This window comes from Pavona decussata, unplaced genomic scaffold (assembly GCF_977016875.1).
Source record: "Pavona decussata unplaced genomic scaffold, jaPavDecu1.1 SCAFFOLD_116, whole genome shotgun sequence".
NCBI lineage: Eukaryota > Metazoa > Cnidaria > Anthozoa > Scleractinia > Agariciidae > Pavona > Pavona decussata.
In genome coordinates, this window is record NW_028145530.1 from 431863 (window position 1) to 459627 (window position 27765).

At 40.4% G+C, this 27765-nt stretch overlaps 1 protein-coding gene, 1 long non-coding RNA gene and 2 pseudogenes across 3 annotated transcripts in view; 2 read left to right on the forward strand and 2 right to left on the reverse strand.

Annotated features, from left to right (window-relative positions):
• The window catches only part of LOC146469836 (uncharacterized), a 52188-nt gene extending 40236 nt beyond the window's left edge, over window positions 1-11952 (forward strand). Inside the window, exons 8-12 of one of the 2 annotated variants that reach the window (XM_085122805.1) lie at window positions 2110-2360; window positions 4328-4490; window positions 5298-7591; window positions 7989-9222; window positions 10868-11952. In XM_085122805.1, the coding sequence (XP_084978931.1) occupies window positions 2110-2360; window positions 4328-4490; window positions 5298-7591; window positions 7989-9222; window positions 10868-10875 (3950 nt within the window). In that variant the 3' untranslated portion in view covers window positions 10876-11952. Of the gene's footprint in view, window positions 1-2103; window positions 2361-4327; window positions 4491-5297; window positions 7592-7988; window positions 9223-10867 lie in introns of both variants that reach the window. The other variant, XM_085122804.1, reaches the window with a different exon arrangement.
• On the reverse strand, window positions 1009-2092 carry LOC146469838 (ATP-dependent DNA helicase Q1-like; annotated as a pseudogene).
• Window positions 11953-15820: 3868 nt separating the features above from the next.
• On the forward strand, window positions 15821-20907 carry LOC146469839 (uncharacterized). Its single transcript, XR_014867139.1, has 2 exons — window positions 15821-16630; window positions 20636-20907. It is a non-coding gene; the product is annotated as an uncharacterized LOC146469839 (long non-coding RNA).
• Window positions 20908-20976: 69 nt separating this feature from the next.
• LOC146469840 (uncharacterized) lies at window positions 20977-22324 on the reverse strand (annotated as a pseudogene).
• Window positions 22325-27765: the final 5441 nt, after the last annotated feature.

The window sequence follows — 27765 nt, forward strand, 5'->3', positions numbered from 1 at the left end:
ATCGGATTTCCATACTAACACTGTTATTTCAAGCCTGTTTGCCTACTCGTCAAAATGGCGTCGAAAACCGTGATAAGGCCTATTGCCTCCCCCAACATCATATGCTAATAAAAGAGAAACAAACGCACTTGTCAAAAATCTGAGACACTGTTTTTTAGTGGAACGTGTTGAGAAGCGAATGCGGTGTTAATTGTTTGTTTTTTTCTTTTCCGTTTATTTCCGGCGGGAGTGGAACATAATTTATAGAGACGTGTACTTTTACACAAAGCCTTCCAATTTCGAAACACATTTAAGTAAATAGTTTTTGTTAGTTCAAATCCATAATCTGGAATTATTAAGCTTTTAAAAAATATATGGCTTATAGGAGTTTTTATAAAAACAACTAACGCTACTGCGATCCGCGCGCGGACGGTCCTGAAGGGTGGCTGATACCATAAGAGCCATTTTCTCATTAAAACATGTTTGAGGCTGGGCACTGATGGTTGATATTGTGTAACGAGAGGCAATATTTGTTTGGGGTGTTGTCTTTTTGCTTAAAATGTTGTTTTTCGAGGTGTTTGTTCTTTTGAGTCTTAGGGCTTTGCCCTAAAGAAATCCTTTTTTGACTCTTGGTGGGTAGCTAGAGGAAAAATGTGTGTGTTGAAAAGTTCTAGTCGCCTTGCATGTGTTTGATACCCAGTATGGAATGATGATGGACTTGATTGCCTTTGTACAGAACTGTTTATACACAGGTTTTAATTCACGTTTGCGTTATTAAAAGTACTGAATCATTTCCCTTTTACCACTGTATATAGAATTCGTTTCCCCTTTACCACTCTATATAGAATTCGGACGTTTTGTTTATCCAGGGGATGGTCATGGAATATTAGGACGAGCTCCAAGGGAGGGTCGGTGCATTGTAATCCCCTTCCTGAAAGGTTCATTTATTGTCATAGCTTCACTGAAAATATCTACCCTCCCCCATGCTAATTTCTGACATGTCCTTAACAACACAATTCGTTGAAAAGTAAGCATGGTTATTTCGTAGTATCTTGTTATTGTGTTCCAGATGTAAGAACACGGCATGGAGGCAATGTATGATGTTTCAATAAGCAGTGTAAATAGTAAAATTTGTCATGGGTTAAAAACAGATAGAAAATGGAGCAGATTTTCACCAAATTGTAGTCGCAATGTTAATACTTGTCGGTGCCGTGACCATTATTTAGATTTCCGAGATATAGGGTAAGCCTATAACAAACATGACAGGGCACACCATAATTCAACACAATGAACTTCATCAACAATACAGGCAATGACATTGTCCTGAAAGACTTTGCTTCCCATAAGCTCTCGACCTTCCTTACTTAACAGAGCCCCTGGTTGGGCGAATACAATTGAAGCCGGTTGGCATTAACTACATCTCGAGAAAACTTCGTTGAATCCTCGAGCACGTACTCGCTTGTTTCATGTTCTTTTCTGAACAAGTTCTCGGTTGGTTCCTTTTCGTTTACAGCAACTTGCAAGACATCAGCGGTTATCCTCCGCACTTTTAAGACTTTCAGCTGATCTTCAAAAAGATGGAATTTAAAGGGCACATTACAATAACTAAGTTTTTCATGGTCTTGACAGGAATGAAATGAGGTAGGAGGTGAAAGAGCATTGACTTTCCAAATCCAGTGGGTAGGACTCCAATAACATCCTGGCCTTTCAGCAGATATTCAAAACACTTCACTTGAAGAGGTTTTAGATTTAGCAATGGAAAATTACCGTTATTTATAGAAAATCTAACTCGACGAAACACTGGCAAATACTTTGGTTCACTCGAAGTGACCCGCATCTTAAAAACTCCGTATAAAATATGATATATAATTCTGTACACCCAAGATATTTGGGTGTTCTGAGATCATGTGAGCAGCCGATCCCAAGGCCTTTTCCCACCCCGCCCCACTACCAAACCAGGGAAAAGGCCCTGGGAACGAGGTTGCTTTCAAGCCCGATTTAGTTGCGTAGTATCCCATCAACGGGAATTATTTTAAGCACAAATGAAGTTTATCCACTAAAATTTTTGTTTATCAGTAAAACTTCAGTGCAGTAAATCTTGATCCGTTCTATATCTCACCACAGAAAAAGGTCTGGCCTCAGACTCCGTTCCAGATGAGCAAGTGCAACAGCCTTTATTAGCATACCTATCTCGACTTACTTTGAATGACAAAGATGGATTTGGACTACATCTCCCAGAGGATCTGCCCAAGGGATTTCATTTAACCAAAAGAAGGTTGTCTAAAAGAACCCTGTTTACCACTGATTCAGGGTTTGCCGTTATCCTCTCGAGGGCACACACATGGGGTGACGTCATGGGGAAATACGAATACAGGGAACCAGTAAGTAAACTTTACGGTCTACAGAGAAAACGACTGAAGGAAGCGTTTTGTGGTGGATCAGTATACACAAACTGATAAGGTCTGTTTAGACAACTTTTTAGACTGTGCGGTCTTTAAAGGCAAGGAAATACACTATGCATTTTTTTGAACGTCACGGCCAGTGAAAATGTTTCGATGCGTACGGTATGTAGACTGTAAAAGGAAAATTCGGTCAGGTGACGGTCCTTTACTGATCTGCATCTCCTAAACGGTCGGGGCTCGTGATCCTTTGATAATCCGTATTGTCTGTACAAGAGACCTAAAAAGTCAGTCCGTACTTACGGTCCATAAAAAGCAGAGAACAAACCCAGACTAAAGCCAAAGCAAAGACTGTATGCATGTTACCTCGTTCGTAAGGGAGAATAGTCTTGTTTTCGTGGTCTGACCTTTTCTGAATGACCCGAGTGACAGTGAAATAAACCGCCAAAACAGCATGAATCTCAAAAAATCCACACCGCAACAGCTGACCATAACCAAAACTACTTGAATGAATAACCCTTTCTTTAAGCGCGCCTCTCCTTATCTTCTTCGATTGTCAGTCGGAGCTGATTCCCAGTGAACTTCAACTGGAAAGAATTTCTTCAGGTTCACCGATCTGTATCAAGTAACGACTAATTAATACATATTGACTGGGTCAAACGTCGAACTTCACATGAACCAAACCGAAACGCATAATTTGCCTGCAAGAGCCTTGTTTCAACTGAATAATGTTTAACCAATGTGGAAGTTTGGCTAAACTAAGAATGTAACAAGGATCGGTTCGTGCGACGCAGATCAGAGCGTTTGACGCACGCCAAGGGCTATTTAGAAGCAGCACAAGTTCATTGCATAATCCTGCTTTTAACGGAAGATAGATAGATAGATGCTTTATTAAAACTAAATTGAAACCCGGGGGTTGAATTATATAGTTTTTTACAATAAAATTAAAAAAAAAATTTCAAAGGTTAAGAAACTGCTATAAAATGACAAAAAATACAATTTGAGCGCATTGCTAGGAAGGAATGAGTTCTTTAATCTATTTGTCTTAAAATTAGCGTTGAATTTTCGTTTCTTCCTTAAATTGTAATGACAGGTGTTCCTCTGTGGGAGCAAAACATGGAGTTTATTATGCCTGTCTTCTGTGATTTTTGAAAAAGACTTGTTCGTCAGTGATTGTCTTCTTGCTGAAAGAGTTTCGAGACCAGCCTAAGCCAAGGCTTCTGGGTAGGGCTTGAAGGTAAAAATGACGCGCATTGCCCTTCTTTGGATCCTCTCTAACTCTTCTGAAAGGTACTTTGGAAGACTATCATGAAATACTGGACAAGCGTATTCAGTAAGGGGACGAATACAAGTTCGATAAAATTGAATTAGCTCCTGTTTGCCGAGACCAGAGCGTTTGAGCTGTGACAGGCAATACATCCGTTTCCTAGATTTTTTTCCGATTTCACGAAGAGCATTTACACCAAAAAATAAGATTCTCACAACACTCTTTTCCAATGGTATCCACGTTGAATGAATTGTTATCTACAGGCCAAACTAAGCATACGTGTCTAGGTATATGTCACGATGAAATGAAGGGATTATCTGATATTTCTTAAGGACGTTGATACTGGGCTGATCACTTTCACAATCAAAAACCAAAATACTAGTTACACATTTTTTTGACAGATTTTAAGATTTCTGGAGATCTGTTTATATGTGATTTAATGATTCTTAATTATAGTTTGTATATACTATTTTAGTAATTCTTATTGTTTTAGTAATTCTCGTTTGTGTTATGCACGACCCCACCAGCTTTGCGGATTTCTCTTGCTGTGTTGAAATAAAGATCTTGATCACGCGTAAATGCCAGTATAGGCATCTTGTCCATAGAACGCTTGCCGAGATTAAATATTTGAGCAGCTAACTATAAAAAAAAAATGAAACTCTGCTTTTCATTATCTCCGTAGCCTGATCTCTTCTTACACTGCGAAGAGTGGGACAGGTTACTTAGCAGTGGAGTTTGGGAACCAGAGGCCATAGTGAGAAAGATACCCGAGTTCCTATTGTTTGTAAGGGAAGTCCTACGGTTAGTCGTCAGTGAGATTCACGGGAATGGATCGACAGGAACAAGTAAGGAAAAAGCCACGAGTAATTTTATTTGAATTCCATGAATACAGCTGTTTCGAAAAAGGTCGTCCAAAAAAAAAAAAAACATGAAGGCGTACGCGACAATGCCAAAAGTTAGTCTGAGAAATACCCAATAGATTTTGAAATCGATTGGGTATTTCCCAGACTACCCTTCGACATTGTCGCGTACGCTTTTACGCTTGATTATTTTTTTGTTGGCAGCTTTTGTCAAAACAGATCATCAGCATTTTTTGCCGTGAGCCACCACTACTGATTCCAGGAATTGATACCAATAAATTACACATTCTGTTTGCTTTTTTCTTTTTTTTTTTTAACATTAACTCTTATAGACACTACGCGTGACATGGTGTGGTTGACGTTTTGAAAGTAAAAAGGATATGTGTAAACGAGCTTGTTTCCGGAGTTACAATAACTTAAAGCTAAATTAATGGCTATTTTAAACGGCTTATATTGTTGCTATGGAAATCTCTAAATTAAAAAAAATACAACTATAACCAATAATTAGTTATTTGTTTGATACCATTTTTGGTATATCAAATGATGAAGAGTGGTGGTATTGCTCCGTCCAATTTTATGGTACTGAGTGAGTACTACAAGGCAGTGCCACCCTCATAAACAAGGTTTTCTTGTACAGAAAGGACAACTTTAACTCTAGAGAGGGTTCGAAAGGGAGTTTAACTTTTCTGCTACTTCCGGAAATGGAATCATGGTAAATGTTTGACCATCGAGAGTTTTGAATATGACGGATGACCAAACGGGTATTTATTCTTTTGTTGTTTTATATTCTAGTTCCTCCTGAAATTCTTGCCCGTGGTCCTGCCGCTTTGGAAGCCTATAACCAGGCCCTTGCTGAAGGAAAAACGTCTGTCAAGAGGGTTCCAATTATGCTTATTGGACAAAACCGTGCAGGAAAGACAAGTTTAAAGAAATCTTTGAAAGGGATTTGCTTTAATCCAGAGGAAAACAGTACTGTGGGCATAGAGGTCGATCCTTCTCTTTTCAAGGTGACCACTGAGACCTGGAGAACAGGGACGACCGAAAATGACCAGAATGCTGAAGAAGCCAATTCCTTTGATTATCACACAGCAATGTGGATTGTCGATAACTTAAAAGAAATGAGTAATAGCGCCCAGGTTGAAACAGATACCGAGGAAAATGAAACTACTTTGGATTCTGAAATCACAGAAATACCAAGCGAACCAAGACCAACTGAACAACTAAGTGATTCCGAGAAGGCTGAAAAATCTAGCGAACCACGAGCCACGTCGAGCAGAGACGGATCACAAGTATCACGTTATGCATTGGAACAGAATCAAGAGGACGACTTTGACAGTTCCGTTCTTTGCGTTCCAGAAGAGGTAGCCACGGTAACTGAAACCCTGCTTCAAGGTGGCTGCGAGGATAACAGGGAAGACGTATATTCAACTTTGTGGGACTTTGCTGGACAGTCAGTTTACTATGTGACCCATCCGCTCTTCATGTCACCACGGGCAATGTATTGTTTGGTTTACGACCTCAGTCTAAATCCTGACGAGTTTGCTGAGCCTCCCTTGAAACAAGGAGTATACGAGAAATCCCCGGAGCGCTTCAATCCAAAAACAAATTTGGATTATCTTGATTTTTGGATGATGTCTGTGGCCTCCCTAGCCAGTGGTGAAGACGACCAGAAAAAAGAATCTCAGTCAGAGGGTCTCCCTAAGAAGCTACCTGCAGTTTTCTTGGTTTGCACTCATGCAGATACACCCTACACTGATTGCGACCCTAGAGACCTGGCTGACAAAATCTTTGGTTGTCTGAGGAAAAAGCCGTATGGCACCCATTTGTTTGGTGTGTTCGTTGTGGATAACACAAGGTCAGGGACTGAGTCTGAGTGTTCCGAGGTGATGCGCTTGCGACAGAAAATTCGCACTACTGCTCAAAATTTACCTCACATTAAAGAAGACATTCCAATCAAGTGGTTAAAATTTGAGAAGATTCTTAACGCAATGAAGGAAGGTGGACAGAGACGCATTTCCTTAGATTTAGCAAAAGTTATTGCGTCAAAAGACTGCAACATTGATCAGGACAAAGAGTTAGAGACATTGATAAACTACTTGCATGACCTGCGAAGCCTGATTCATTTTGATGACTCACCAGCCCTGAATAAACTGGTAATCCTGGATCCTCAGTGGTTGATTGACGTGTTTAAAAAAGTGATTACTGTCCAGCCAGCTCACCAGTGCACAGATGACAAACTGTTAGAGTTATGGCTCAAACTTGAAGAGCAAGGAATCTTAGATGAAAACCTTTTAGTACATGTGTGGAAGCCTTTGTTTAAGGACAAGGACACTTGTGACAGTCTCATTGGAATTATGGAGAAATTCAGCTTACTGTGCCCTTTGCCATCAGATGCCTCTGGAAGCAGGAGCTACCTTGTGCCATCAATGTTGAAGTCTCACCCACAGAAGGAGGTTGCTGAGCTAGTTGCCTCTGCAAAATTGCCGTCTTTATTTCTCAAATTCCGAAATGGTCATGTCCCTCTGGGTTTGTTTCCACGACTGGTCCTAGGGTTCTTTCAGTGGGGAGAAAAATGTAATTTCTGGAGGTCAGGAAGATTTAAGATGTTCCACAATTTTGCCAGATTCTTTACCTCTGACGACAAAGAATGCTCCGTGATCCTTCTATCCCACTCCTCCTCCGTGGAGGTTGTTGTTCACAGAGCGAATGTCAATCTTGAATTGGCCGAAGAACTATCCTCAAAGATGACCATGTCCGCAGATTTGCACAATTGCACCACTGGGGTCAAATGTGCGCTTGCTGTTGAATCGATGCTCGAGTGCATGCGCGATGAATTTTCCTGGCTTAGAAATATGAGATATGAAATGAGTGTTATTTGCCCAGTCTGTTGTTGTGGACGTGCAGTCAACTACTGCCAGACTCATCATAAGCAAGGATGCCAAGAAGAGCAATGTCTGCACTTCTGGACACTTTCTGAATTGCGAAGTAACGAGGAAAACCCGAATTGCGAGTGGTCGGCCGCTGCTAACAGCTGCAGCGTTCCGGTCGCCAACTTTGCACATTGGCTTGCTTCTTCAGAGCACCAGGTGAACAAGCAGTTAGTGTACATTATTTTTTTCCTTATTATAAAATCCGCTTGATTTTGCATTAGCTTTCGGGCCCTGTCACCACTGGTCATGGTAAGATAAATTTCACGAAGTGAGATAACAAAATCAGTCATAATAACAAACCGTCAAATAGGGTTGTCTTTATCGAAAAATTTTTTTGCTAGAAATTCGTACCAAGGATTAGAGGATTGACCACAGGTATGATGCAGAAAGTGGCACAGACTGTACTTATACTTTCTTAATATTCAATTTTAATAATAATGCCTAATCATGGAAGAAGTGGATACACTGGATAAGTATGGTTGACGTACATATATAGTTGCTATAATTACTAGTTCATTTAAATTGACTCCTGTCGTAATTGTTATTTCTGCAGCCGTTACGTCCTTCCACCTTCCCTAGTACATCACAGGCCGCAGCTGGTCAAACGGATGCGAGACCTTCTGACAAAACACTGAAAGTTACGCTTCTGGCAAGTGAGTGGGGATCATCAATGGGTGGCTTGTCAACCATAAACAGAACACTTGCCATTTTACTGGCAAAAAACAAACAACTCGACGTCACTTTCCTAGTTCCACAATCTTTTTGTTCTGAAAAAGACATCAGAGAGGCTGAAAGACACAAAATTGCCGTTAGAGAAGCAAAGAGGCGTCCAGGCTTTGATGATCCTCTTGTCTGGTTGACCTTCCCACCAAAAGACCTTGCCATTGACATCGTACTGGGACATGGTGCGAAACTTGGTAAACAAGCCCAAATCATTAAAGAATCCCACAGTTGCAAATGGGTGCAAGTAGTGCACACTTCACCTGAAGAACTCGCAATGTTCAAGGAATACTCTGAAGCTATTTCTAAAGGTGAAGTGAAGAAGGAAGCTGAAGTAGCCTTATGCGAATTAGCAGATTGTATTGTGACAGTTGGACCAAAGTTAAAGGGGGAGTTTTCATCTTACCTGCGTTCCTGTAAGAAGCACGAAAACATTTTTCAACTAACTCCCGGTATATTCCATCAATTTTCAACCATAGAACAGGCAAAAGAAGACTGCGAGGAATTCAAAGTTTTAGCCTTTGGCCGCGGTGATCCTGAGGACTTTTATCTCAAGGGATATGACATTGCTGCAAAAGCTGTGGCTGAACTGAAAGACAGCTCTTGTCGTCTGGTTTTTGTGGGAGCACCTGATGGTAAAGAGGAAGAGGTCAAAGAACGCTTGGTCCAGTGTGGTATTTCCGAAGATCAGCTGTTTGTAAGGAGATTTGCTCCAAACGAGGAAACATTGAAAGAACTGTTTTGTGAGGTTGATCTTGCAATCATGCCTTCCAGAACAGAAGGGTTTGGGCTAACTGCCCTTGAAGCGTTATCTGCAGGCCTTCCCATCCTTGTCAGCAGTAATTCAGGATTCGGGAAGGCACTTCGAGACCTTCCATTGGGCAAATCATTTGTTGTGGATTCCAAAGAACCCAGTGAATGGGCTAAGGCAATCGCTTCTGTCCGTGAGAGAGGGAGAGCACCGCGTCTTCAAGAAATGCAAACACTGCGATCAAGCTATGATGAGAAGTACTGCTGGGGGGATCAGTGCAAAGCTCTTGTTAAGATGATGTTTAGAATAGTTTATGGTAAGACATTTGTTGATTTACTTTTGCTTCACACAAAGGAGGGTGGGAGGGTTGGTGGTCGTATGTTATCCTTCTGAGGCTGTATTAAGCGAGTGAAGAGTAAAAATTTCGCCAGTAAAATGGGAAGTTTGGTTTAGTGAAGGTAGTCTTAAAGAAACCGTCCTTCCGATGTATTTCGCGTCTCATGACCCGCCTTCTTTTAAGTTAACTGGACGTTGATATTAACAAAGATGTTGCCACTTCATCCTGTCATGTTTACCCGATCAGGATCCAAAATGGATTTGTAACAGACAAGCGTTCCTTTCCCGTACGGAAAATGGGTTTTGTTTTGTCACGTGAATTGAGGTGCTGAAAGTTACGTAAAAAAATGTCATGGTAGATCGCACCTTGGTGTAGGGTGGGGCCCGGTACTGTATCTCAATAGCTTCTCTGATTCTTTTTCTGAGAGTATCATCTTCCCTAACTATGGTTGTGGTTGATGACATTTCTCTCGTGTGGCCGATGTCTTTGAGGGGTTTTTACAAACTACACTTAAGCCGTTTTGGACCAGGAGTTGTATTCCGAGGGTTCTCGCCGACTCTCTGATATCAGTACGCTCTTTGATGCGTGACACTTCGTATTACAGCGTCCCACTTCCCTACGGATCAAGGTGTTTCAAGACAACTCAAACGACTCTTCCAAAAACAAGGGGTTAAAATGTACCCCAAGGCAGTATAAACCACCATTAGAATAGTACATCCAAAAGACCCTACAGCAAAGGAGAAGAAATGCAGAGTAGCCCAAATAATCTACTGCAAAGTGTGTAAAAGAGGTAATAATGGAACCGACTCAAGGAACATAACAATCTTAGAGCAGCGTCGTTAATTGCAATTGATAGACACCTTAAGGACATTGGTCACATGCTGGACACGTTATCAAACACACAATCGTAGCAAGAGAAGATCACAACCTTAGAAATAAAAAATCAGACGCCATTGAAATACAGTGCAAGACCTCCACCCTAAATTAAGTCATTGGATACGAAACCACCTCGAGTCAAGCGACAAAACAAAAACACATTACTTGATAAAGTCCCCCTGAGCGAATCCAAAGCTTCTCCGTTGTAAAATCCATTATCTGTCTTGACCGAGTAATTATAATTACAATTTAATTATCTTTAAACAAAAATGTTTAAAATGGTCAGTGGTTGAATATTGGGGCCGTCATTGAGACGCTAGCCTGGTCTCGCTTTCTTTCGCAGCGTGACTTTTTCTACCAATAGCAACTGTATATTAGTGGTTTAGTGTAGCCGAAGCCTAAGGTACCAAGTTCCATGGCAACTACTTATATTTCTCAAACTTTCCTTTCTAGCATGACTCAAAATATTAATATGGAGAACTATCGACCATGTTAGAAAATAGGTCGCAACATGTCAGCTACGCACAAATACAGTAAGTCGGAGAACTGTAGAAAACACGCTGAACATGCTTTGTGAGGTTCCATACTTTTTAGTGTTTGCAACTGATCTCTTAATACCTTCGTAAGATATCCAATTTCGTCTATTCGAGCTTTGCTTTGCTATATTTCCGTATTTAACTGAAAGTGGTTAGTCGACCCTTCTAAATGTTACGTGATAGTCTTTTAATATTGAGATTTCTTCTTTTAGGGGACTAGAGCAACTGAGAGCAGAGTTGTTTGGAGCTTAAAAGACGGGAATGGTTCCCTCAAGTGCACAGACAGAGAGTTGCCATCGGCTGTTTGCAGGTACAGTCAACTATCGTCTTGTTGAGGACATCCCGGTGTTACGGATGCCTTGCTACTACTACACAGACGCAAGCTGAAGCCCCGGCAAAAGTTGCAAGGACTACATACACCCCGCTATTACCGACCTACGCCGGGATAATTACTGTTTACAGACACAGTGTGGGAACTTCGCGTATATAACAAATTTTGAACATATTTTTGTTTCTTTTGTTAATGTTGCTGCCTTTGTTCGCTCAAAATTTCTTCTCGTAGCGGCCGGATTTACAAAGGCTTCCTAAGTTAAGATATCCTATGTGTTTTTTTTTCTAATATATAGCTTATCGTTCAGTCCAACAACAACCTTTTGCTTAGAAATAATATACAGGATAGATTTTAACCTAAGAAGGCTTTCTCTGAATCCAGCGCCTTTTTCTCACATTGCTCTTTTTTTGTAGTGACTGAGAGCGACCGGGATATACTAGTTATTTTCCTTTTAAATACCTAGAACCTCAGTCCTAAGGCAAATCGTCGAATGATAGTTTATTCTATCCCACAAGTTAGCTCAGTAACGGCTACCGCACGTTTGATTATATTCTATTTTACGATTGAAATTTGGTATAAGCGTAGAATTATTACCGAAAATTAAAAGAATCCTACAGCCTTACTACAACGCTGGGCTAAGGTTTCAGATCAGGGTATATAACATGCTATTGAAGTGCAATGTGCCATAGTACGAAAACGGCTCAGGTTCACTTCAGTTCAGCTTTGTGAAGTTTCTATGCTGTTTACGGTCGGTTAAGACAAGAGGACTAGTTTTTGAAATTTTGTGAGCTACCTATATTCTTAAAAATATTAAAAAAATGTCTCAGGTCGCAGGGATCACATTTCTGTCCCATTTGTGTTTTTTCAACGAGTTCGAGTTGTTTGGATATCTGATGAAACACAGTTTCGAGTGTTTGATATGGCTTCTCAAATGATCAATTATTCTTGGAGAAATTCAATGCTAAAGATGACAAAATTTTTATGGTTATTAGGAACACATACCCAAACCACGGTCATAGTAGTGATTTTCTTTGTTTTCTCTCGATGAATTATTAATGAGTTTGAGAGGGACAATTCAAAATAGGGCCGGACCCGAAGGAGTCCACTTTTGATCCACATGTCTGTAATTCGGATTGACTAACGTTAGTCAGATGTGGTGGAAAAAAAATGGAAGAAGTTGAGATCGCAAAAGACAAGTAGTCACGGGAAAATACTTCAAAGGCTAATTGAAAAAATAGCTAGATCAATGAGTTTTCAATCGATGACCGATATTTGTAACACACAGTGGAAATTTTCAAAGCCGAAACCACTGCAAAATACACAGCCCTCTGGGGCGGAAATGGCCTGATTGGCTGATCCCGGTTAATAAACTACTTTGGGATTGAGATTTGGGCTTCTTCCACATCATCTTGTTTTTTGTAACTTTCTTGTCACTTTTATACGCCTCGAACACGGGGACCAAAAATTGATTAAGGATTTTTTTTCATACTAGAACAATATGAAGATTTGTATCACAAATAAAATTGTTAGTTCTGAGGAATGTGTATTTTCGTGTCATACAGTGGATACAGTGGTCATACAGTGACAGTGTCATACAGTCATACCGGGTGGATTTTCTCAAAATGGACAAGGATTAAAGCGGCACACCTCTCTGAGGTAGGCACTGTTTGGTTAGCTGGTTTCAGATGTCTGTCTTTAGCTACGTGCAGAGTGCTATAAGGACCTTTTTAAGACGGACAATTAGGAGCGGTGCCACTGCTGTCCCCCTTGGAGAGAGTTCACTCTAATACATACACGCCCAACATTCTTCAACAATTATTCTCCCATTATTTATTGATTTACTCTAACTGGCAAGAATCTGAGTTATTCTTTTTCACCCATGGTTTTTCAGATGTCCATCAATCGGTTTAAAACGCAGAGAGCAAACTAACCTTACCTAGTTATAGGATTAAGTCCAATTTAGGGCAGACGTGCCTAAATAAAGATTAATCGACATCCAGTTAAGTTTAACCAACTACAATGTTAATGCAGGCCCAAGAAACTATCCCGCTCTATTACTAGTTTCACTCTGCAGTCTACAATCTGGGATGCAAATTTAAGGCACACTCAAGACGAAAACTTCCTCTGTACGGAGAGTACTAAATAAGCCCTTGTTTTGTCAAGGGCTATTCGATCCCATTGTCAATTTCAAATATCAAACATCTTATTATCACCTCCCCTCGACGCTTGTCAGAAATAATTTACAACACTGTATGGGGGATCGACTTTTCCAAGCCTTCGTTTGGCGCATTTCATAACCAACGAAGTAATAAGTTGTGAGTGCCCCATGATGTAAATGTGAATTTGAGATAGACGTTGCGGGTGGTCACTACCAGAGATTTGTTGCGTCCCTAGTGGTTCGTTTACGTCCCACAGAGTCAGATTAAGTGAAAGCACTGTGAGACGGGGCCTATGGTTTCTCTTCCTTACTAGTATGTATTTCCGAGCTGACACTGAACGGGTACCTATATTTTCTAGCCTAATTGTCGTTGAATTGCTACCCAGTTTAGTTTTGAAGTCAGTTACTTGCAGTCTTAAGACAAAAACGTATTTTCCCTTCTAATTCAAATTAAAACCGAGGCTTGTTACTAAATACTTCTGTTTTCTGTTTTCAAGTGGGAAGAAGTCTTATGTATGAATCAATTCCAACAGTACCCACCCCCACCCCCCCCCCCCCCCCCCCCGTTCATTGCTGGGACAGTTTTCTAGATTGTCTGTCTGTCGTTGGATCGCGCACCATTCTTCCCCGGAGCATTTGACAACCTCGTAATTTTAACCTTTCAGCGCTGTCGCTGTCTCTTCCTTTCATTGATGATAAGTGCATCGGCAAACACGACACGTTTGAGTTCACTAAAACTATGAAGGACAAAAATGAGATGGTGGATCCAGACAGTCATTGGTCACAAGCGCAATACAGAGAAGCAAGACTTAGCCTAGCCTCCCGCGCAGTCGTTTTTAGCGGACTCGTATTACCTCCTCCCCACAAACGCCTGCTTACCCAAGCGCCACATTCCTTTCCGCCGCTAAGCCAATCACAGTGAACCTTCTAAAATCTGGAAGGTTGACCTTGACCTCAGAACGCCTCTCGCGGGAACAGTGAAAAACATCACAACGGAGACAGAACTTGACCGAGCTTACGTGAGCTTTTAGCACCGTGTGCCCTACGTTCAAAATTTCTCGTGTAAATGCCTATCAATTGACTGCAATAAAAAAATTTGAAACTCGCTTTGTTGTTGTAATTTGTTCGGGGGGATGTGCGACATTTTCCACAAGGACCACACGTTGATCGGCTCTTTGTCGTTTAACTTTCCGTTTAATAGTCTTTAATGAACTGATAAATACTGCAGATCTCCCCTTGATACCTTCTACATTCTTCTTTGCTTTCTCGAATCGAGTTAGTCTGTCGTAGCACTTCGTACAAACAAACAAATCTGCTCCAGAGTTTGGGCACCCGTCAGAGGCGATATCTTCACCGATTGTCAACTCGATCAGGCGGGGAAGATCGATTACACTTTCCCGAAGCTTTTGACTCTCTCAGCAGTGTCAAAACGTCGCACAAGAAGCGCTTGCATTCACATTCGATATTTGTTTTGGTGTTTCAGCCATGACCAGCCATTCCAGAAGTGAAAAAATATATATATATTCCAACTTAACTCCCGCATCTCTCAAGACTGTAACAGCTAGACACTGTACAAAGCTCGCGGGAGACGGAAGCGACCATTGTAACCAGCAATTTGATTTGATGTCATTAAACAATGCCTCGATGGTGATTGGCTAGGGTGCTTGCGGAGTAAAACAATGGGAAAGGAATGTGGCGCTTGGGTAAGCAGGCGTTTGTGGGGAGGAGGTAATACGAGTCCCCTAAAAACGACTGCGTGGGAGGCTAGACTTAGCCTGGCCTGAATAAGCTTTGTTCAGAATGAAATTAAAGCCCAGGAACGAACAAATCCAACCGTTTTGCTTTGTTCTCTTCACCGTGGAGAATTTGAACAGCTTTTTTGTCCCCGCCCTGGTGCATTTGCTGGCTTTTTTTAATAAATTAAAATCCTAATTCCCGAGGTACAGCACCCTGATAAGGAGTTTGGCGACTTTCGCAAGGGTTTTCTTAAGCTCTTGTCTAAGCTGTTGTAGTGATATGAATACGTACATGATGATACTTCCACGTGGCTTGTAAGAGGATCCAACTAAGGATAAGGGGACTCTCGGCAGAATAAAAAAAGCTTATGACGCAAATCTCACTCGGACGGTAATACTTCTCCAAAATATCTTATTACCAAAACACTTTTTCTGTCTATCAACGTTAGACTATGGGTCAATTCCAACAGTGCCCATTTCCCAGTCCATTGCATTGTTTAGACATTTCTCAGATTGTCTTTCCCGGGATCGGGCATTAGTCTTCCCCGTTGGCATTTGACTGCACCTTAATTTTAACCTTTCAGCGTTGTCTCTTCCTTTCACTGATGATAAATGCATCGGTAAACACGACACGTTTGTGTTCACTAAAACTATGGAGGACAAAAATGAGGTTGTGGACCCAGACAGTCATTGGTCACAAGCCCTATACAGGGAAACAAAACTTAGTCTGGCCTAAATTAGCTAAGGATAAGGGGACTCACAGCAGACTAATAATACAGTCGGACCTCTATTAAGCGGCCACCCTCGGGACTTTGAAAACTGGCCGCTTAATAGAGGTATCGAATACAGCACTTTACTGACAAAATAATAATTCGGGACTTTAGAAAGTGGCCGCTTAATGGAGAGTGGCCGCTTAATAGAGGTCCGACTGTATCGTGTTATTTTATAATCAGGTGTAACGAAGCTCTTCAGGAACTTCTAGTTCCAATGGACGTCGATCTTCATTCACTTATCCGCAGCCTTTCCTGTGCTCCCTGCAGAGAGCTTCCTATAATATTGGTTTGTGTTAGGACCCGTTTTTTCGTTGAACGGACGGATGTTGGGCAAATTTTGGATGAACGGAGTGTTTAAACAGCTTCATCGCCAACCAACATTTTTAAGAACAAAGGAAATGTTGAAGCATTGTTGAATGAAAGTTTAAACGAAAAAATTTGATTCAACAGACGCTCAACAAGCTTTTAAACATGCACTGTCTTTCAACAATGTTGAACGACCTGTACAAACGCCCCCGACATTTGGTTCAAGCTGAAACCGTTTAATCGGGCCTTAATTCTTATAAAGCCGGGGAAAGTGGCGGCGACGAAGGGGGCGGGGGTGGTTTCACTTTCCGCCGTCAATTTTGTCAAAACATTCAATTTTGAAGGGCAAGAAAGAAGAGGGACCTTGATTGTTAAGAAAGAAAGAAAGAAAGAAAGAAAAAAAGAAAGAAAGAAAGAAAGAAAGAAAGAAAGAAAGAAAGAAAGAATGCTCGTCCCAGGCGGCGCCGGTAAAGTACCCGGCATTCCTCACGCGATACTTGTAACCCGGAAATACTTCTAGTTCATTGATGCGGCATAAGTTTCGCCGATTGCTTTTGCTATCGCCTTCCTTTTGGGGGAAAAGGCATCAAGCGGGGTAAACACAAAAACATAAAAAGGATTTAAACTCACAGCATCATGGCCCGCGCGAACTATGATGGACAACAAAAGCGGTAAGTTTTATTTTATTTTCTTTGATCCGGAAACAAACCCTCATATTGAGATCTTGTCAGCCGTGATCGTTTTCTTCATTAAATATCCATTGCTAGAAATAATTTGATTAAGACATCCACCAGTCAGGTAACCCATTCTTACCAACTCCGTAAAAACTAAAATCTTACTTTAAGACGTTTTTTACACTTAATTCTGGTGCTGTGGTAAGACAGCGCGTAAATCTCATTTGAAGACGATTCATCTTAGGATAAGACGACTTTCTTCTTATTTATACGATGATGGCGTCTTAGATTAAGATGATTTTTTCTTAGATTCAAAGTGCTGTGGTAAGTCATATTTTCATCTTAACTCAAGATTTGAACAATCTTATTCTAGATGCTTTAGAATCTCAACTGATTAATGTTTCGAAGCAAGAAGGTATAAATCTAACTGCAACGGTCACTACATTAAAACTGACAGAGAGCGTTTAATACCATTAAGCTTGAACATGATATATGGAGCAACGAAAACACAACGAATTTCAATCCATAGTACTTTATTACACCAAATCTAATTTAAAATATAAATGAGACAACTTATCGAAATTAGCTTACCGTAAATTCACCGGAAAACAGAGGCCGGGCCGCGGCCAATAACTACTGTTTTGTTGGTCTTAAAGTCTTTTAAATCATAGAGACCTCTAATAGCAGGGAATGCAGATTGTCACTACACTCATTCCTCTGATCGGTGATCATGATGCAGTAGAATTGTTGGACTCATCTTTGGTTTTCAATAAAAAGCGACAGTAACTTCTTCATTTCCATTTTCAATCTTCTGTCTCGCGCATGCTGTCAAATTCGTGTAAGTTACCACGTTTACCGGGGCTTTAGCGCGTATTTTATGTCCAGATGTCTTGTTATTTGAATATTGAAGTTGCTGTCTCGAAATTCTTGTAAATTCTCCACTTTCCGCTGCTTAATCATGAGGAGTATATTACGGTAAATCAGCTTGTTCTAAACAAGGTGAGAGTTTGCGATGGATCAAACCTCCAGACTCCGTGTCTGCAGAGTTTGGATCAAAATCAACCAATCAGAAAAGAAGTCCTGTTTCCTATGAGGTCTGCAATTTTTTAATGAACCAATCAGGAAGGGCTTTGCAAAATTTGGATCCTTTTGTGTTGTAGCCTGCGCGCGAAGCAAGCGTTTCCGTGCTGTTTCCGAGCAAGGACCGCGCGAAAAATGGCGTTTTCTATTTCTTCCAAGTTAGCCTTTTTTTTAGATATTTATTCTTTTTTACCGAGAACTAAAATGGTGAGAGTAGAGATCGGCGTATTAAATCGCCGATATCTGGCATGTCAGATATCGGCGATTAAATTCGCCAAGTGTGCCCGTTCCCGCGAAATTTATACGCTCATCGCTGCGAATTGCCAGTAAAGTCAATCAGTCAGGTTGGGCGGTTTTATCACATGAACAACGCCGCGATCGGCGAAAAAAAAAATCGCCAGGTGTGTCCGCATCAATCGGTGGCGAAAATCACTTGCGATTTTCGCTGGCGATCAAATTCGCTGCGATCGTCGTATAAAATGCCCAGGTGTGTCGCCAGCTTAAGGCATATTGCATCTTACGTAGGATGGCAGTATCTTATAGCCTGCTTCGGCGTCTTAAAATTTCCACAAGACCAAAAAACGTCTTAAAATAAGGACCCCAACGACTCAGATTAATATAATTAAGACTGGTCTTTCTTAAAGTAAGATGCCTCAATGTTGATTAAGATAAGCGCTTCTCAAATGAAGACGATTTGAAGACAATATTTGAGACGATCTTTTATCTTATATACTAACTGAGACTCCGATAGTCTTCATTTAGGATCTCCTGCGTCAAAATAAGATGATCACCGTCTCAATTTAATGTGGTGGTGGTCTTGCATAAGACGGGAAACGTAAGGTAAAATCTAAGTTTAAGATTTTAGTTTTTACGGAGAATACAATCAAGAGTCTCCAGATTATGACAATGCATCATTGCCCAAAATAACTTTAAATAACCGGAAACTTTCATCGACCTCCGCATTCAATGGAAGACAACACTGGCGGATAAACATAAACGTCATTTGATTTCACGATATCTTTTAAGCTAGGTAACTCTAGATTAGATAAGATAAACTTGAAGTAAGTTTATTTTGTTCGACCGTGTTCGAATCAAGTTGTTTATACACCGTGGACTTGGAACAAGTGTGCAAATGTACTCCAAATGGCTTTGTTTATAGTTAATTTAAAACCGCTTGCAAATTTCCCGTCTGCAGGGGTTCGCTTTCAATTTAAGAGCTTACTGTTTGTTTGGCATATATCTGTTCACACTACAAAATACTGTTCAGCAACGAAACGAGCTAGAACTAGTCATACCGATTTTAAATGCCGTTTTCATTTTTTAAAAAGCAGATAAATTTTACTTGAAATGTTACCGTAAGCTGTAATAATTTCAGTTTTAAGTACACAAAAACTTATGCCAACGAGCAACCAGTCTAAAGTCACGCTATTTCACGTAACGCACAAAGGAGGAAAAAAATAGCAGTTAATATAGCCACTTAATTTAACTTTCATTGTTACGTGCATAGCAGACTCAATAGCAACTATCCCTTGACATGCTAGAAAGACATTTTTCACTTATTGGCAAAAGAAACGACAAACCTATTAAGATTGACTGACATAAAATGGCTGATAACATGTTAACCTGTTAATTTTGCACGGCTCCTAGGAAAATTCAAACAATTTGGAGGTTTTCGATCGGCTCTGTTTCGAAGCTGTCGATTTATCGATCTCGGATTGACTCTTTGATATTCTCTGTCGTCAGTCTAAAGACAAATAAACCCATCTTCATTGCCCAAAGTCGAGTTCAACCGTAAATAAATCAGTTGTGTTTACATTTAAGACTTAGGCCTAGTTACATGACATGTCGAAAGATGGACGTCAAAATGCACGTAACCTTGACTGTAATTAACGTAATGCAATTCACATCATAAAATCCTCAGTGAACAAGTAGGTTTATGTTATCATTGCAATTAATGTAATTGGGTTTTGTGTCTTGGTCCACTATTTTGATATAATATGATGACGATATAAAAGAAAATTAACTTTAAGAATCGAAACGCCTCTCTGTTTTTCAGTGTCATTATTCGTCAAACTTTATGAATTATTTTGGTAAATATTCCTCAGATTGGACGAAAAACAAAAAAAACAAAGAATGAGTTACTGAATAATCACCTGATTGTTCCAAGAAAAGTGTACTTATGGCCATGGGACTGTCGAAAAATAATCCATTGCCTACCTTTGTACTCTCTTGAAGATCAGGTTAAAATTACGGTGTATGTATATGTTTGGATATGAGAAGCAAGAACCGTGATGTAAGCAATCGAGTTGTAAGAACAGAGTGTTGTATGTAAGTGAGGATTATGTTGTAATGTAGTGCACTGTCCCAATATATACTTTATTTGTTGTACTGAAAGATAAATCCCTAGCTAATGTGGGCCACCTCTACCTTTTGGCCAATTAGCAAGTGGCCACCAAAATTTGCTATTCACTGACATAGTCTTTCTTTCTTTCCAAGTTCATGTCTTTTATTTGCTTTTTGAAGCCTTGATTTCAGTTGTGTAAATATCTATAACAGTGTCCCTATGACAAAGCTCATAATAATAATAAGCTGTAGTTCTAGTCCATTGTTTTTAATAAACCAGACACAAGTAGTTTAAAAGGCCATTAAAGGTTTTAAAGGTTGTTATGTATTTGCACTAAGAAAAAATCTCTTTGGTCCTAAAAAACTCTAGTTCATGCTGAATTTGTAGCTTTTGATAATTCCATTTTCATGTCAGTCAAAATTAAAATTTTCCCCCATTTTACTTTCTCTAAGGCTATGGCCATTTTTGGATTTTAATATCACTCCATCATTTCTGATTTTATTATCTATTTTTGGTGATTAACCAATCCTGATAAATAAAGTAGATCCTATCTTAATTGCCTGTTTTCTGCTTTTCAGACAAGACACCAACCAAGAATGTCTTGACTTTATCTGTCATCCTAGTGGGTCGTTTTGCTACCTTCAGAGCCCATCCCAATGGTCTAAGAGCAGGTGCTCTGGCAGCGCGGCTACTATCCTCACCATGCAATAAGGTAGACGGCACATTCGGAGCGAACATCACCCCTGTCACCATTGCCGCCCATTTTCTTCTAACTCGGTCATACGTGGACTCGCATTCCACCTCAAGACGGTGCTTTCCCGCGTCCATATGGTTCTCTGCACCTGCCTGAGTCTTGAATGTCAGGACGCAACCAGTCTCCTCGCAAGAGTAGATATCGGACTTGTGCCTCCTGCTTCTGTGTAGCTGGGCCAAAAGGCTGAATCACGCTTAGCCCAGTATCTCCTTGTGATGCAACTGTGAGAACACTGTAGGGGATAAAGCGCCCAGAGCCGATGTTGTACGCTTTCGATACTCGTATGCCAAACTCCTCAAACTGGAAGTTGTTCAACACACTAATGCCTGGTATCTTGCTATCTTTGTTTCTCTCCCTTGTCGTGTCCACCTCAACTACTGCAGCTCTGCATCCCTTGATACCACCATGCGATTCTAGTGCTGCCTTCATGTCCTCAGCTGTGACGACGTAATGCCTCTCGTTTTACACAGCGCTTTATGTGTACCTTCATCGGAGCAGTCTTCCTATCGCAGATATCCTTCCCGGCCTGGGGCTCTGAGAAATCATATCGCACTGGCCTAACACCAGTTCTCTCGCCCACATCTTTAAGACTTGGCAACAGAGGCCCATTGTGGTAGCATCCAGCATTATCCGATCGGAGGTAAACTATTGTCACAACTGGATGCTCTTCTTTAACCTTGTGCAGTAAGTTTGAGACTGACAGAGCGGCGAAGCTATTTTGGGTGCAGTTGTTGAAAATGTGCACAAAGCACTCTACTTCATGGTTGCTCTCTACATTTGCTCTACTGATTACAGCGCTGATGTGCCAGCTTCTTCCCATCTTTCCAAAAAAATCACTCATCTGCTCTCTGTATTGCACAGGCAGAAACTTCATTGCCCAGTTAATTATAACAAGACACGAGTTTTCGTCTAGTTTCTGGAGGGCATGTTGTGTGGCTTAGATCTTAGCAAGTGCGCTTTCCACGCCTTTATGGTGCGCACACTCTCAATGTACTCGAACCTCAGCCTAACCCTCTCCTCTTCTGCCATGTTTACGTTATTTAGCATCTCCGCCATCTCTTCCAGTACCCCCTTTAGACTTTCGCAGCGCTCACATCCGTAGCTGTGTTGGTGATCACATTCCCCTCGGAACTCCCCGGCATTTGTATCACTTAATGCATAAACTGTGGAGTGATCACTGCATTGTTCATCTCGTCCGATGTGTGTCTTGAAATGATTCTTCAGCTACCTTTTCCCATCTTTAAGTAGCTTCTGAGTGGCTGTTACGTTGATACGCTGATCTGCTAAGCCCTCTAACATAGAAAAGGCTTGATCAAACGCCTCCATACCCTCCGCTGTGGTGTTTTCAAGACTCTGAAGAGATTTCTGCATGGAGGCCGAACACACTTCAATCATCCGGTAGAGAGAACGCTCGCTCGCTGGCTCGAACTCTTGTTCTTCACAATAGTCTAAATAATGCTTGATTATGCGTGAGGGGATGACAGTCCTAATTATTGCTTGTATGATGATCTTCTCTCCCGAGGCAAGCTTCAAAGTTTTCGTCTCGCAAACCACATCCTGGAAAAAATTCTGGTCGAAAAGCACAGGAAAAGCACAGGAATAACCATGTCAACATTTGAGCTTGTGATGACAGTGCGAAAATAATTTTTTAAATCACAACAAGAAGAAATTGAGGCAAGTGAAGGTCTGCAAGGTATATTTAGTGGACTGAAACGATAATCATGTAGTTTTCCTCCTCGGAGATTCACTCTGTGTTGTCTGTGACGGATTCTCATCAATAACGTTACAGGAAAAGTAAAACCGAAATTATTAAATTTAAATCAAGTCAACAAATTAAGAACTTTCGAAACCTCAATGCGGTCCAGGTATTTGCAGTAGATCACATGCGAAGGCGTTAGATTCTTTGTTAATCAAGCAAAAATTTTTGTCCCCTCCTTCCTCAATCGTTGTCAACTAGTCTAAGCCAGTTGTCACTCGACTCAGGTCGTGTGACAAGTATTATCGGCGTTACACCAGTTGGACAAGTCCCAACATTTGCCCATGAAAAGAAAAAAAATGAAGTAGGAATAAAATTCCAAAATTAGAAGGATAAAAATCCTGAACAAAACCACCGTAACTGAGATATTTCCTTTGTCTTGTTTAAACTTAAGTAATTTTTTTAAACGAGCTCTTTTAGAGGGGGGGGGGGGGGGGGGGTGGTAATTTTTTATCTTGTACGAAAATACGAAAAATGAGGGGAGTAAAATTTTAAGACATACAAAAGTACCAACTAAATGTTTTTAGCAATTATTCTTGACATCAATCATAGAGTTGGTAAAATCGACTAGAAGCTTCTCCACATCGCTACTATTCTTCAGAGCGACAAATATCTTGCACGCAATAGGTTGAATAATGACATAGACGGCAAACCGTGTATTCCATCAAGCAGTGTATCTCTGAAGGCTTGTTTATCTGGGCAAAAAAATTGACTAAAAGACAAATAGAGATGGTAGGGTTCTTCAAAATCTATATATTCACATCCATACATCAAATGCTCCTGTACTGCTCCCAAATCCCAAGCTGTTCGAACTTCTGTGTACCTTCTTTTGACGACTGAAGAATAGACTCCAGCAATGACAAAACATCGTTTTTTTTAAGACGCTGAAAAGATGATCTAAGGTACGTTCCCTTACTTGAATTTCGCCTAACTTCTGATTGTTTTTCTTGCCAGTTCAGATTCAGACTGAGCTAGCGATTTCCGCAAGTAACCAAGCGTTGTGCCCAGGAACTTCTCAACAATTCAACCACCACGCCACCATGGGGGGCGCGGGGGGCGAGGGGGGGGGGGGGGGAGAAATTTTCAAACTACAATTGCAGTGGGGGGTAAAACGTTTGTTTGAAAGATTTTTTTGGGGGTAAAATTTTCTTACATTCGATTTTTTAGAAAACCACCGCCCCCTAACCCCCCCCCCCCCCCCCCCCGGCCCAGGACGTAATAAACGTTCCGTCCCTTGGGTGCGAGCGGACGTCCTTTTTGCATTGATTAGGCGTAACACATTGCAAATCTTGCGCAGTTTTTGAGCTTTATCCTCACGGAGAGGTGCCATCGCGAAAGAAAAACTTCACTCTCCTAAATAGATTAGCTTTTTGCAGGATTTTTGTTTGAGGATAGTATTGAAATACCGCATTGAGGTTTTCAAAGCTCTTGATTTGTTTCCTTTTCATTTCAGTTAATTTCAGTTTTACTTTGAGGGAAAATAAAGGTTGTTGTTGTTGTTGTTGTTGATGATGAGAATCCGGTACAGTCCCCGGAAGAGGGAGGGGGGGGGGGGGGGGGGGGCATGATTTTCGTTTTAATCCGGCAATCAAATATACCTTGCAGACCTTCACTTGCCTCAATTTCTTCTTGTAATTTCAAAAATTATTTTTGCACTGTCATCGCAAGCGCGAATATTGACATTGTTTATTCCTGTGCTTTTCGCGCGCTTGTGTATCGCATTTCACTTGTCACGCAATGAAAGTTATTTGCGTTGTTCAAAACTTCAGAATCTCTAATATGCGGAATTTAAGACAATGATTTTCAGCCTTGCCTCAGGCATGTGATATCGCCAGATATAGTGTGAGTAACGATTGCAGACAAGTAAGAGCATTTCTTTATATCTAGTTTTTAGTCGTGTTAACCGGTTGTGATGGAATGGGTCAAGTAGTAAGTAACAATGTTGCACGATTCTTCAGTATTTTAGACAAACACACAGAAATGCAAAGCTTGGTTGGCAAGTGTATTTATATATAAATGGGCATAGAGAAGATTTTTTGTTTTTACTTTCTGGTCATAAATGTATACAAAGGTAAAACAACGGACGCGTTTCATCCATGTGGCAAGTCGAGAAACGGCTGATGTTTACATTTACGTAGGTGCGCTATTTTTTCAGTTTTTTCTTGCGGTGGACTTCATTCGTAATATTTTAGGCAAATTCTGTTTTAGGCCACGTAAAAAAGAAGCATTTACACTTTCTAGCTTAAAAATAACGGTAGTTTGGAAGTGTAGCATGATATGAGAGACAGGGTATTAATTTCACTGATTTCAAGTTATTTCCTGGGAACGGCTCTTTCATCTCGCTTGAACGGCTCAATATAAACTGGAAAATTTCACCTGAAAAAGAATCATTTGATAACTTGATGCTAATATGGGGAGCACTCAAGTTTAAAGCTAGTTATTTACGTGTATAAAAGCATGAAATGAAACCAGAGACCTTGGATTTTATCTAAAAGCTTTCGTGAACTGTATTGACACGTGCAAAGTAACAGGAGGAACATGAGGTACTGAAATGGCGAATTGTGTCAAAGTGCATTCCACACATCTCGACCTAGCGCGCTCACTTTTCACGGGCCAAACTAAATATTTTAACATGATAAATAAAAACAATTGCCCGTTCAAAAAAGTGATTTCATTACCAGTATATTGGTATACCCCCGATGATATGGTCATCTGAAATATGGCAAAAATCACTCCATCTAAGGAATAGCAAACATTGTATTCTTTACGTGGGCAACTTCAAATGAAAGAATGTTCAGGTCGAGATAAAATATAGTTTGGAAGCAAGCACAAGGGATGTAAAAAGGATTGTGAAAGTATCAACTCGAGAAAACGTTGCCTTGTCTTGAACGAGAGTTTTGAAAATGTACCAATTTGCATAATTTCAATCGGGCCATCGGGCACGTTTTGGCCGATTTCGAACTTTCCCAACTTTTACCAAAATAAAAATTCGCTGGAACTTTTGAATATTATTTTTGAAAATAGTTCACCAAAAGGGTCTTTTGGGGCAAATAAAAAAAATTCGAATTTTCGCTTCTGTCGCCGGATTCTTGAAAGTTACTGACAATGGCTCTTAAGGCAGCGAAATGCGTATACAAATGTCTCCTGTTACCAGTCCTGTGCTACACCGACACGGCCTGGGGTGAATTGTCTGTTGAGTGCAAGAGTAGATTACAGCGCCTACAAAATCGAGCTGCACGTATAATTGTCAGACGAGATAGCACCAGCGAAGCTCTCAAGACACTAGGATGGCGTAACTTAGAAATTATCAGGAAAAGGAACAAATCTATCTTAGTCTTCAAATTTCTTAATGATTTAGTGCCCCTGTATCTTTCTGATTATTTTAATAGAAACCACAGTTTCCATAGTTGCAATACACGTCGGCGTGAAGACATTCATCCTTCAAGACCCAAACTTAGCCTCGGGAAGAGAACTTTTAGATACTCCGGAGCGATTTTATTTAATTCGTTACCTGAAACATACAAACGGGCAGCGTCCTTGGAGTCTTATAAGCGACTAATGATGAAACACGATTTTGCATAGATTTTTTTTTTCTTAGTGTGCAAATGTTTTTATTTATTTTTTCTATCCTGTGATATTTTAACCCAAAAGTGTTTCAGTCATACATATTGTAATTTTTTTCTCATACCATAATAAAAATTATTTTAGGTGTATACAGGGCCCCTCAGGATAACAGCCCCGTAGCTGATTGGGCCACCCTGTCTAAATAAAGTTCACTTCACTTCACTTCACTTCACATCGAATTCCTTCCTTCACCACTTCCCCTTCTCTCTCATAATAATAATAATAATAATAATAATAATAATAATAATAATAATAATAATAATAATAATAATAATAATAATAATAATAATTATAATTATAATAATAATAATAATAATAATAATAATAATAATAATAATAATAACAATAATAATAATAATAATAATAATAATAATAATAATAATACACGTGTAATTACAAATTAAAATTTATAATTTTAAAAGTTAACTACCATAATAACAATTTTAAAATGCTGCATGACGAATACTTCTTAAAAATTTCCTTGTGCCGGCCATGGCCCGAATCGAGTCCGGCAGCGCATTCCATGTCTTTGCAGCGAAGTACCGAAAAGACCTAAGACCATGCTTGGTGCTTCTTACTTTGGGCAAAAGGAGCATGTTTGTGCCCCTGAAGTTATATTTTGCATCCTTAACTTTGAGTATGTTTGCAATTGGGGTCGGTGCCCTCTCCTGGAAGCAACTATTTATTGTGGTCAATACTGTCATGGATACGACGTCCCTCTAGTGTGCTTTGCAAACCAATCCAATTTAGCAATCTATCGTAAGAGTTACTCTTATCCTTATATACAAGTCTAAGTGCGCGTTCGTTTACTCTCTCCAATTTTTTGGTGTTCCTGGCTCCACAATGGTGCCAAATCTGGCTATAATATATATAATCGAAATGCGGTAAAATAAAGGCACGATATAGTGGCTCCTTGGTTTTGCAAGGTAGAGCATTCGTAAGCCTATTTAAGGCATTAACTTGTCCTCCGACCTTTCGGCAGATAGATGCGATATGAGAATCGAATTTCAACTTATCATCTAATGTTACGCATAGTAGCTGTATCTCATTGGAAACCGGTAAGGGATTTTCTTCGCATTTTAAATTGAAATCGTAAGCCGTGTTTCCCAGCACCAGAGCCTGATATTTATCCGGATTTGCTATCATGCCATTTTGTTGAAACCACTGTATAGTGTTAGTCAGGTCTAGATTTATACCGTCTTCAACAGCTTGGGGATCTTGGTGCGATAGATGGAGTTTAGTGTCATCTGCGTAGCTTATCAGCCTACAATCTCTAATAGCAAATGCAAGATCGTTCATGAAAATATTAAACAATAATGGTCCAAGTGAGGATCCCTGTGGCACTCCTGCCGACACACCCATCCAGATGGAGAAAGTATGGCCCAACTTAACTCGTTGATATCGGCATGATAAGTAACTTCGTAAGGGTGCCACTGAATTGCATGTCATTCACACCATAGGACTTTAACTTCTCGAGAAGCAGCTCATGTGGAAGGCAGTCAAAAGCCTTGATGAGATTAATTGCTACCGCTCCGATGACCTTGCGCGTGCCAAGTTCTGCCCTCCAGTCTTCG